Consider the following 12757-nt stretch of genomic DNA (forward strand, 5'->3'; position numbering starts at 1 on the left):
TTGTGGTCAGAAGATTCTAAACGATGGGTTAGCACATCATTTTGCAGGATTTACCGAAACCGTTAAGAGAGCGATCCCCCAGGTGTCGATCTTATAAGAGATAAAATAAATTAAGTACATATTGCTGCCCAGTGATAAAACATCAAGTCTGTTAAAACCCAACCCCCAAAGTTTAATGACAATTAAAAATATATATATATTGTGTGACTTGGTCTCCTAAATAAAAAGCTAAATAAGGCAGATTTGACTTTTTTTTTTAATTGGCACTAACAAGTAGTGTCATTGAATGAAATAAATGTAAACAACCTCAGAAGAATCATCATCTCTACAATGTTACAGTAACCCAACAAGCTTATCGAAGGCCAGTCCCATCTTTCTAGGGCCTTATGCTTTTTTTTAATCAGATGCCTATAGGTAAAGTCTATAATGTCTTCCACTAAGTAGCGAAACTGACTACCCTAGGGTCTGTTATCTTCACGTCTATTTGAATTGTACCCATACTTAGTGAATAACCCCTGGATGAGCCATGTAATAGGGCCTCCATCTATATGTTTAGATTGGCAGCTGTGGGTCAAGAGGAAAGCTTGACTACATCACTCCCATATGCAGCAATTTACCTTTCCAGCCCATTGATTGTAAAAGATTAGCAAACTGTACCATGAGAGGTTTGCTACAGAAAGCAAAAATCATGGGTTACTAATGGCATTCCATGCCTTAATTCGCTGCAAACCAGGAAGCTTGAGAAACCAGAGCACATAAAAATTCCATGGACAGTCTGTTCCTGATGAAGCACAAGGATCATCTTCACAGAGCAAGTGCCAAATCCAAACCTTTCCAAAACTGCTCAGAAGAAGGGCCAGGAAACCCTGTCAAATGATTTTTCAGCTTCCAAAAGATGATTCTGGTCTGATCCCCTTCTACTGCAGCCATACCAAAGATAAACATAGCAACAATATTATAAGAAGTATTGTCTCTGCTTGGTATAAAGTAATATTTTGTGGCCACCCACAGCTGACATTACATCACGAGAAAGGGGTTTTCACTCATTCTACTAGGATGTTCACAGCTCACTCCTCTATAGTAAGCAGTGACGAAGGGTTGTAGTAAGTGATTCTTTCCCTGTGGTTAGGAACAACTACAACTTCTTGTGTGAAGAATGACCATATCTATCCTACCTTTAAAAAAAAAAAAATTGAGGCCACACACAATGTTTGGTAACACCTGTTGTTTAGGTTGCATAAATGTGAATTATATTTACCTTCTACAAAGGGCATGACCACAGATGTATTCTTGATTTCTCATTATACTTAAAATATGCCATGCATACCACTTCTATCATATCACTAGACATACAGCCTTCGTCTCCTATTTTATTGAACAGCTATAAAAGAAACGGAAGAAGTTCCAAAGACAACACCATGTAAAATCCTTTATCACTCTCCAGACATCTATTAAAACCAGTGCTTTCATGATTTGAGTGGTAGTTGCTCTAACTTTCAGCATCTTATTGAGCCCTTTTAAGTAGAGCTATCCAAATGAGGGTTAAATAAGACATTAAAATCCTAAGTAATTATGGGCCTGATTCACAATGTGTCTCTGCACTCGTGGTGGAGGCCCTACAGTTATTGGGGAGTCTCCACACTCGGGCGGAATCTCTGCAATGAGAATTCTCTTTGCAGAGATTTCACACTCAGGCGGAATCTCAGAAATGAGAATTCTCATTGTGGAGATTCTGTCCCGAGTGGGGTGACTCGCCCACAACTGCGAGACATACGCCACAAGTGCAGAGGGCCTTTGTGAATCAGGTCCTACGTAAGGGGTTACCCACTTTTGTATTTGCATAAACAGGATGCAAATATCTTTGGATTATCAAGTTTTGAACTATAAACTGAATGTATAAAGAATTCTTTCTACTTGTTGGTTAACTGTCTTTACAATCACCAAATGGCTCCTTTCATTGATTAACAACTGCTAACAGTTTTAAGTATTTGCCCTACACATTATTACTACTCCCCTGATAGAAGCTGTTTTTGCATTGTCTAGTATCCAAAAATTCAGTTAACAGTGGTAGCTGTCAGAGAACGGGGGTGGCGGGGTTGCAAACCCCCCTCCAAAGAAAACACTTACCTTTTCAAATGGCTGGCGTCTCCCCATCATATTGCTGATCTTCTAGGTGAGGTCCATACCAGGAAGCATCCAGGCTCCCCATAGTCAATCACAACGCTACAATGCAGCAATGTGATTGGTCTGAGTGCCATGGTTCAGCGCTCAGACGGGGACAGGGAGCCTGTGCATGTTTCTCACCAAGCTGTGCATTACAGCCTGGCGGGAAACATGTAACATGCTCATGAATGTTTGGCACACTTAATGCCGTCGGTCAAGTGGTCATGCGCACTTGGTGTGTGCAAACCACTCCTCTCCCTGTGAACCCAGCCCCATCCCACCCTAACCGAGCCCATAGCAAAAAATAAAAGAAACTGATAATAACAAGCTTATTATCATTTCATTTTTATTTTTTTCTACTCTGCGAGCTGTGGGGCAATGGGCCACCACATTAGCAGAGGAGCTGCCCCTGCCAGTGAATCCAAATATGTCCAGCAGGACCAGTCGCAGACACCAACAATGCTCTCCAGTTGTGTTTATTGAATACATTCATAGTGTCCTCTAGTGTCTGAAAGACCACAAACAGGAGCAGTAGAACAAAAAACTGGCCTCACTTAGATCAGTTAAGAAAGCCCTCACTCACCACCTAGTGGTGACATGCTTCATCATTGGGCCCCACTAAAGAGGCAGAGTGCATCTTTAGTGTGCTTCAACGCCAGGTCTACTGCGGAGCAGGTTTTGTGAGTTTGGGCGTGCAGTGAAAGTAAATTATATTGTACTGAGGGGATTAAAAAATGTCTTCAGTGTATCCCAAAAATATTTATTATCAGATCACTAGGACATATATTTAAAATTTGATGTAGGAAAGTAGTCCACAGTTAATTGTGTGGTTATTTCCAAAGTTAGTTATTTGTCAGTCTGACAAATAACTAACTTTGGCAATACACTGAAGACATTTTTTGTGGCAAGGTAACGTCCCTTTGTATACTTGTGTTTGAGAATTTTCTTGTTGGTTCAACAGTTCTTTAATATTTTTGGTACGTTGGTAAGCAAATCTGGGTGGTGAAGAAAATATACCATTGAAGTCTTCTTCTAGGGAAAGTAATGGCCAATGTTTCAACAAAATTCTTCTGAAATGAAAACTCTCAGTGGAATATTTGGAGATGAAAACCATCCTTTCTTGACTGGTAGATTTGTCTTTTGTTTTTAGTAAGCCTGTTCTGTCGACTTTGGTTATTTTTTCAACTGCTTCTTGAAGGATGCCATTAGGATATCCTCGCATAGATGATATCTTCATTCTATGGAAGGGATCAGAACAGCTACTACTACAGGCAATATCACAATTGAATAAAGTTAACGACAGGATTCAATTTACCCATTCGATACAAACCAAACAAATATCCCTTTTGGATGTAATGATCACCAATGATCAAGGAAAACTTGAAACAAGTGTATTCACCAAAACAACGGATAGAAATAACTTACTCCACTTTCAAAGTTTCCACCAGCATTCTCTAAAAAAACATCTACCTTATTCACAACTACTCCGTATCAAACGAATTTCATCCACCGAGAATACATTCCAAAAAGACATGACAACTACTATTGATAAATTCCGAGAGCGAGGATATCGTAATGGCATCCTTCAAGAAGCAGTTGAAAAAATAACCAAAGTCGACAGAACAGGCTTACTAAAAACAAAAGACAAATCTACCAGTCAAGAAAGGATGGTTTTCATCTCCAAATATTCCACTGAGAGTTTTCATATCAAAAGAATTTTATTGAAACATTGGCCATTACTTTCCCTGGAAGAAGACTTCAATGGTATATTTTCTTCACCACCCAGATTTGCTTACCAACGTACCAAAAATATTAAAGAACTGTTGAATCAACAAGAAAATTCTCAAACACAAGTATACAGAGGGATGTTACCTTGCCACAACTGTGGGAATTGCAATGCCATCATTAAATTAAAGAAGTTTCGACATCCGAGCCAAGGAACATTAATCAAATTAAAAGTCAATGCCACCTGTGACAGTCAAAATGTCATATATATGATCAAGTGCCCATGTGGCCTGGCATATGTAGGCAAAACTGAAAGAAAAATCAAGACCAGATTGATTGAACATAAAAGTAATATTCAAACAAAAAGTGTCAAATCTCCTTTGGCAGCACATTTCAATACCCACAACCACACAGCCAGTCAAGTAAGATTTTTAATTTTGGAACAACCATCAATCTTACCAGGCAGAGACAATTGTCAACATTTGTTAAGATGGGAGATATTTTGGATGACCTTCCGTAACACAACACAACCGAAAGGATTAAATGATTGGTGTGATTTGAATTGCTTTTTATAAGGTTTTCTCAACTATGGTGCTAACTTTTACTCTGACCATCATGACCATTCTTGTGAACTATTAATCGAGTTATACACATGTTATCATGTATTTTAACATATTTGACTTGTACCCAGCTGCTTTATAATGATGCCTAGACAATTGATAAACCTTTTTCAAGTAGAGCCTATATCTCCATGAATGGCCTGTGAACTATATTTTTTTAGTTCACCTAGTACACATACAGCGACCACGTGCCTCTTAGTGCGATATCCTTAGTTAATTACACACTCTTTCACATGATTACACTTTTGTTTTTCGTGTATTCCGATTGTTACGTTTTAGTCTATTTTTCGGTGCGGGCACTCCACTCGCGTAGTCTGCCGTCTATATCTTTTCTCACAGGACGAATTTAGACGCACCACTACCTATCAGCGTGTACTTCTGGGTCACGCTCACCCTGACGCTACGATGGCGCGAGACTCTTGAGTTCGGTAAGACGCGGAGCCCTCTTATTACTTATTATTTGCATTTCTTTACGCATTATGACACGTTTACCGAGATGATTTTTCGTTTCTACCCCCACAGAATCCGGAAGGGTTCACCCACCTTCATTTACGACGTAACTACCCAGAGCGTACATTAAGGTATTTTCGATAATGTGTATGATTTGCCAGATAGCGGCGTTAAAAATCTCTTTACGATCTATGTTTCTTCATCGATACTTACTGTTTCTTTAGATACGTATTTGGAATGAATACTACGCTCTTGCATACAAGATCGATTTACCCGTTTTTGAAGGTATTACTTCACTACAACACCTCAATGTGATATTCACTTATTTGAGTCACGCTTTTTATCCCGCATGTTTCTTCTATGCTTAGACCGTCAACCTTTGAGTATCAGGCATGCACATGTCAGGCACATTTTAAGTGTTCTATAAGTATGCACGTTTTTTGAGTCATAACATAAAACACCTCATCAGGCACCTGGAAGGTTATAAGGTTCTAAAGCTGGTGTAAACCAACAGAGGTGAGGCACAAAATTACTGTAAATTAGTTTGATTGGAGATATGTTTTTTCTATGAATAGTGATGTATTTCCTTTTTTGGAACAGAGATTGAGCCCCTGAAGAAGGGCCAAGTGCCCGAAATGCATTGGGCAAATGAATATAAAATTTGAAATAATGTTTGGATGTAATGACAACATTGTAAACAAATGAAAATACTAAAGAATGAAGACAAACAATGATTTTTGAATAAAACTTTTTTTGTTGAAACCGAACTACAATTGTTCGACAATTTTCATCTTACTGTGTGAGTTTGGGGACGTTACCCTCGATTAGGATAACGCTACAGACAGTGGAAAAACTAAGCCATGTATCTCTCCCACAGACTTAGACTGGGTTGCCTTATTACACATAAGAAGTGCTAACTTTAGATTGAGTGCAGATAGAGATATGCTTTTCATGCTATTTACACTCAAATGAATATCAATTGCCAGTAAAAAATTTGCCCTTTTATAAAGTTGGTATTTTTTGTCCAAACCAATTGTGCCTTTCTGCCAGTGTCCCTTGTCACCTGACTATGAGTGGCTTCTATGTTGGGGTGTGTTTATTGCTTCCAGACAGTGAAGCAAAAGAAACTGGTGTGACAGGAGAATGTCTTCCTAACGGGATGGCTGGGGAGGGGCTGACCCATGCCCTGATTACATTTTAAAAGGCCCAACCTGCAGTACACACAAAGGAACCTGACACCAGGCCTTTTGTCTCCCTAGACAGTTTGGAACAGGACCAGGGGAAGGAGAAGGAGCGACTAGAATACGTTTTGGGGCTAAGTGAGGGAATTTCCATCAAACGAATGCTGGTGCCAGGTATACAAAGAGAACCTTCAGAACCACTCTTTCGGACACTCCTGGACCTGCAGAAGATAGAGAAGGACTGCCCTGCAGCAAAAAGGACAGCTTTGCTGTTAGAAGAAAGAAAATGTCCCTGTTTGCCTTGATTCCAGCCTTTCTAGAGAGACTCCAAGGGGCAGCTGGCTAACCTCCCATGTGAGCTACAGGGCACACAACAAACTTCCAGAGGCCTCCCTGCAACTTCCCACCTGCCCAGTACCTACTATACCTGCCAGGACATGCCTGAAACACGTTTCAGCATTTTTGTCACTTTGGTATCATTTTATTTTTTAAATGTACTCTATTTTTCTAAATTAGTTTGGATTTTTCTTTGTGTTGTACTTTCACTTAATGAAATGTTTACGTAATACATTGCCTCTAAGTTAAGCCTTGCTTATTTGTGCCAAGCTGCCAGACGTTTAAGCACACGTTACTGTAGTGACTTTTGGGACTTAGTCTGAAATAGAGTGTGTTTGTTGCTTAAGTGGGGCTTCCAACCCTCTCAGCCAATAACCCAATTTCTTACACTTACTATTTTCAACATACTTTCTACTGTTTGCGAAACATATTTCAAGCAAACTACAAACTAAACATCAAAAATACATAATGGTAATATCTGTAACATAGTCACATACAGTCATCTCAGGGTTCTGTCGATGCTCGTGGTTTATAATGTCAACAGAGCCCTTCTGTTGCAATATTGGACCATATGATTCTGTTACCCATTATGTATTTTGTTTAGGCCAGTAGCTAAAAAACGTAGCTGTGGTTCATGATGGAACAGCTGATATACAGTATCAAAATTATTTTTAAAATGTTTGTTTAAGTAGGATGTCATATGAGGAATGCCATAGAAGTGTACCAAAAAAGTCATGGACAAAATGCTTTAATTCATCTCATTAACGGAGGAGTGGCAGGAAAAGCTGAAACAGTTATACTCTCTTGGTAGGTAAGTTCTGCTACTCATTTGTTCATTTTGGAGTATTAATTTCATCAGTCCTTATGACCCAATTTTTATGTTAGCTGTAGAAAAGTGTTCACACTGCTGCCTCTGAAAAACTAAGAAGTTAAAGATGTTTTTTCTGCCAAAACGATTCTATGCAACATACATTGGTAATGTTGCATTCTGTAGCCCCAAGCAACTACTTTTAAAACAACAGCAAATCTCTTTCATTTTGGCATACCAAACCATTAACTAGAAGCCTATTGATATGTAGTTATTATGATATTATGCTGCAGTGAAATTTATATTATAAGGGCCAGAGATTCCCTAGCGCACTGTACAGAACTTGAAAGACATCTAAATCCTTTGACTTGGTCACAAGGGAACTAGTATGGTATCCACATTCTTTCGCCACCTGTACCAGGCATAAACACTACAAGAACTGAAAGGGGCCTGCAGGTTCTAGCAACTAAACAACCTTGAATCACATTAAAAAGCATTCATTTGAAAATCCATTTCAAAACCCCTCCCTTTGAAAAGGCGAACATTTTCACCTATCAGTTTGCGAGTGTAAGGATAATTTGCGCAATCCTGAACGGCGGTAGGTAAGACCTATAAAAAATATATATTTGTCTCCATTGTCCACCAGCCCCCTCCCCCTCTCTTCCCTGAAACGAGCTGCTCCAACAGATATAAAATGAGACACAAGTCGTAGCTGCCATGTTGTATCAGGAAGCCTACAGTTGTAGAGAACACATTCCTTTACAGAGCACTTAGGTTAACAACAAAATCCATTATTGTACGATGACACTAAGGTAACACATGCACATTGCTAGCTGCAGCCGTTATTCCTGGGAAGGCCAATTCAGTCACTGACAGATCTGCAATCCAGTAAATAATTATAACAAGAAAGCAAAGTGGCTGCAGAGTATTTTAGCTCTGGGCATTTCTCCTTGAACTAGGTTTCAAACTGTCATGAAGAGTATGCTGTGGTGTAGCAATAAAGAGAGACTCAAAGTACAGAGAAACCTGGTGAATAGACATTATATGACATACATGCTGGTCCCTTGCATTTATTTCAAGAAAATTAATTGTGTTAAAAACAATCCCACATTCAACACTAATTCATGTTCATGGTCAAAGATAGAGTTACTAGAACGAGTGAATGACCTAGTCTTTCATTAATACTTTACACAAGCTATTTTCTTTGGCATGCCTATAATATGAATATAAAATAATGTAAACTCTACTTCAACAATTATGAAAAAGAATACATGTATGTATCAGTCTCCTGTGTATGCTATTAAGAGCCCACAATTAGTCTTAGGGCCTGATTTAGATCTTGACGGACGGGTTACTTTGTCACAACGGTGACAGATAGCCAGTCTGCCGAAATATAAATCCCATAGGACATAAAGGGATTTATTTTTTGGCAAACAAGATATCCGCCACCATTGGAACAGAGTAGCCCATCCACCATGATCTAAATCAGGCCCTGAGAAATCAAAGAGAGAAGCAAGGTCCAGGATATCTAATCCCTGTTTTGTGGCTATTTAAAATTGATTGTTATCACTCTGCTAGGGATCTAAGTGCAGTTGTTCGGAGGTGTTATTTTTCATAGTAAAGAGTTTTATATGTTTTATTACATATCTAATCGTGGATTGCCCTTTCTTAAACATTTATTAGCAATTTGGTAACAAATATGATCCTAGTACAGATTATATATTTTATATTTATCTTTTGTTATTTTGATCCTTTGTATCTTGGTCATGGAATTAACATAACTTGATATTCAGTAAATGATATTCTGTACCTACACCGTCAATGTGTGCTTGTGACATTAACACGCCACTTGATATCTGAGATTTTATGTGAACAAATAGTTTGTTCTGTGTAGCTGAACAGTGAGGATCATAGAAATAAGTATTGCTTAATCTCTTCACAGTTGAAACATGTAGGAACAAATTGTAGTGGAGACTCACCTATTTTTGTTGCACTGTAAATATTTTCAATTGGAAAAACAATCCCTAATCCATATAGCAAAACTTTTGCCAAGGCCGGAATAAGCTGTGTTGTTGTGACTAGTATATTCACACAGTTTGCCCTGTTAAGAAAGAAATTAATAATTAAATATGCATACGGTATGTTCGATTTACATGAGAAGTAAAACCAATGGGCCACATCCAATACGCAATTGTTAATGCACAATTGTAAATTGAGCAAATGTCCACAATATGCCAATTAATAAAGAGAATTAACAATTGCACAATTGTCGCTTACTGTACTTTTCAGCATATGTGAACATTTATCGTGGAAAATAAGTGTGATTTCCATTGGTTCTCCACAAATTATTTGACACAAGTGTGCACCACCAACATTCAACTTCCTGTCTTATGCCTTCAAACCTAACACTAAGTCACTAAAAGTGAGAATTGGACAACTCCCCAATAATAGTGGAATTAAAAAATTTGTCTGAGCCAACTGCAAATGAAAGTTACCCATAATCCACATTCCATGAATCAGACTGTGGAATTTTTGTTTGGAAAATTATGTATTTGTGCTCTAAATTCAACTTAGTTGTGCGAAAACATATATGAATTGGGCCCACTACGTATGTATGTACAATGCCTCATTTTCTCCTTTTTTACAAAAATACACATAAAATTGCATAATTACCTAGAATGGATGAGTGTGAGTGCTTTAAGTGCTAACGTTAACCATGAATCGGTAAGCGCTTCTATTTCTGCTCTTAGCTGCAACCATGCTTCTCTTTTTGCAGGACCGAGCAGACCTGTGGAGAGTAAAAAAATTGAGATAGTAATTGATGCCTAGCGTAGGTTAAGGTTCGCTTAATACTGTCATGTTAGCCTACAATTTCCAACTGATGACATTAGGATTTGAAATGTGTTTTTATTCAAAATGTATTCAGATGCATTAATATTAGGAACCAGTTTAACAACTTTGCAAAATTATAATAATATTAATTGCGAATACCACTTTTTTTATCTTGTATAACAAAGTTCTGATTGTGAATAGGCCCTTTCTTTAAAATAAAGGCTGTTTAAGGAGTACAAGCCAAGTAGCTTGGTGAATATATTAAAGAAATATGCCCAATGTTTGACATTTTTTGCGTCCATTAAAGATAGAAGATCATCATAAATACAGCTCGGCAATTATGAATGTAAATATCATATTAATAAATAATTCAAAATTTCAAAATCAAATGTTAGCAAGCTTCCTAGAAATATGGCACGCTACAGGTCACACATTCACTTGAAAATTACTGTATCCCATTCCATGTTAATAAACACTTTTGGGAGAACATCCCAACCATAAACTCTTCATTTGTTGCATTTCAGTATACACCTCCTTTCTTGCCTTGTCATTATATAATATATAATTCTAACCATTAAAGTTAACATTTACACAAATATTGAGCAGAATTGGTGCACTTGCCAAGTATGATTGGCAAAGGAGGAAGCATTTTTTGTCATGACTTTTAGAAAAATAAAATCTGTGCCTTAAGTGTGATGTAGCCTAAAGAGGGTAGAGAAGATGTGGCACATTCCTGCATTGTCTCTGAAATGCATGGTTTACAAGAAGAGTTGCACATTGGGGATGGAAGCCAGACGTCTTACAATCATTTCATGAGGAATGTGTCACAGCTGATTGTGCTTGATTTTCAAGGACTGATTCTTTGAAGGAAAAAAAAGGAAATCTACTCCTGTAGCCTTACTCCTGCGCATCACTTTAAGTCAACGTAAAACGTTTTTTAATTTACAGGAAATTCTATGGGTAGTCCTGGGAAACTGTGACCTTACAAACGTTCCAGAAGTACCTCTGGACATTTTTACCATATAGAAGGCAGTCCCTTGTGCAATCATTTCCACTTTTTAGGTCTCGCGACCTGCGTTGCACTGCACAGCAGTACTCGCGCAGGTCGAGAGAACTTTAGTAAGGGAAAAACGGGGTTTGGATAGCTGACCTAGGAATCGCACACGCTTACGCGTGTGCGATTCCTTTTTTGCTACGTGATTGGCCTTTGCGTGCATTTTTTTTATAAAAGACTGCACGCAATTGGCCAAAGACGGGCGCATAGCTCTGCCCACGGCCTATTGGTGTCTATTAGGCACTTGGTGCGCGTTATAGACACCAATAGGCCGTCATGTGGTTTCAATTATCGTGCTCAGACTCGGGCGCGATAATTGAAAGCACGTCTCACTGTGGTACGCGCGCACCTCTCGCAAGCTTCTGTTTACTTCCTTTTAATTTAAGTCTGTTACATCTTTTTATGATTCTCTGTATCTGTTTCCAGGCCTGTTTATCCCTTGTAGGCTTGTGTCCATAAAGGCCTAAACTCTCCTTGGGTACCTGGGTTGTGCGACATCTCGGCGATCAGTCCTTGCAGCTCCCCTTTTCCAGGTCTTGCAGGCTTGGGTCCACAAAGGCCTAAACTCCCTTCACAGGCCAGGGGTGAGCTATCGGCGGCCAGGCTTGCAGCTCTCCATTTCCAGGCCTCTCCGTCCCCTCCCAGGCTCGGGTATCTGGGTGTCCCAGGGGGTTGACTGGTGTATGCGGCATGTCCCTTGGGAGCCTGCTGGAGCCGTGCTCTCATCAGCTGCCTGTGGGAGTTACTCTCGCATTGTGCTCCTGCCTTTCTCCCCTGAGGGGCAGGGAGTCAGGCAGCGCTGCCTCTACAGCCGGATAAACAGGTTCGCAGGCAGGTGTTGCTTTGACGGGGTGCCAGTTCCCGGGCTCCCTCATTGCACAGGGCGGAGAGGACGCGACCGTCAACGCACCTAGCCGGAATCCCTCGCCCTTGTTATTGTCTGGGTGAAAGGACGGGTAAATGGTGGTTGCTGCAGAAATGGGCTGCGAGGTGGGTGCACGATTTATTGGAGGTGTCTGATGATACACTTTAGCACTTCTGATTATATTGGGGCGTAGGAAGAACAGAACTGACGCCTTCTTTTTTGAGCTGCTTTATACTCCTAGAATATTCCAGAGCAATGCCAGGTAGTGTTTTTAAAGCATTTCACCTGTGCCGGTGTGGAGTGCCAGCAATCGATTGCGCACCGGACCTTGACGCGTCACGCCCTTCTGATCGACCTATGCAAATTTAAAAAGCATTTGTGTAGCCTGCACATATTAACCTGATGTTTCTTATCAATGATTTTTTTTTAAGTATTTCTGGTTGTGTGCATGAATCTTGGCCATTTACTTCACTGGTGCATGCATACAACATATATGACTGAAAATACCAGGCGAGATAGTTTCTGCATGTCCACGATTTAATGTTACAACATTTTTCAGCATTCTCTCGATAGTTGACGGATTTAGTTGTATGAATCAACTGGTGAGGTTTAGAGCTTGGCTGCTGTTCCTATCTATGTTGGGACAGATGTATCATGAGTATTGTACTGGTCATTTCCTGCCTCCTGTTGATGTGAAATTCGTTATGGTGCTGAATATATTTT

The 12757-nt window shown here is 39.5% G+C and overlaps 1 protein-coding gene across 9 annotated transcripts in view; it reads right to left on the reverse strand.

Annotated features, from left to right (window-relative positions):
• Positions 1-12757, reverse strand: part of EYA1 (EYA transcriptional coactivator and phosphatase 1) — a 349305-nt gene that overhangs the window by 19850 nt on the left and 316698 nt on the right. For all 9 annotated transcript variants that reach the window (XM_086965867.1, XM_086965869.1, XM_086965875.1 and 6 more), the window contains 2 exons: positions 9957-10071; positions 9263-9384 (listed from right to left, as the gene is read on the reverse strand). In XM_086965867.1, coding sequence (XP_086821993.1) covers positions 9263-9384; positions 9957-10071 — 237 coding nt within the window. The remainder of the gene's footprint in view (positions 1-9262; positions 9385-9956; positions 10072-12757) is intronic.

Source organism: Lissotriton vulgaris, chromosome 4_1 (genome assembly GCF_964263255.1).
Source record: "Lissotriton vulgaris chromosome 4_1, aLisVul1.2, whole genome shotgun sequence".
Lineage (NCBI taxonomy): Eukaryota > Metazoa > Chordata > Amphibia > Caudata > Salamandridae > Lissotriton > Lissotriton vulgaris.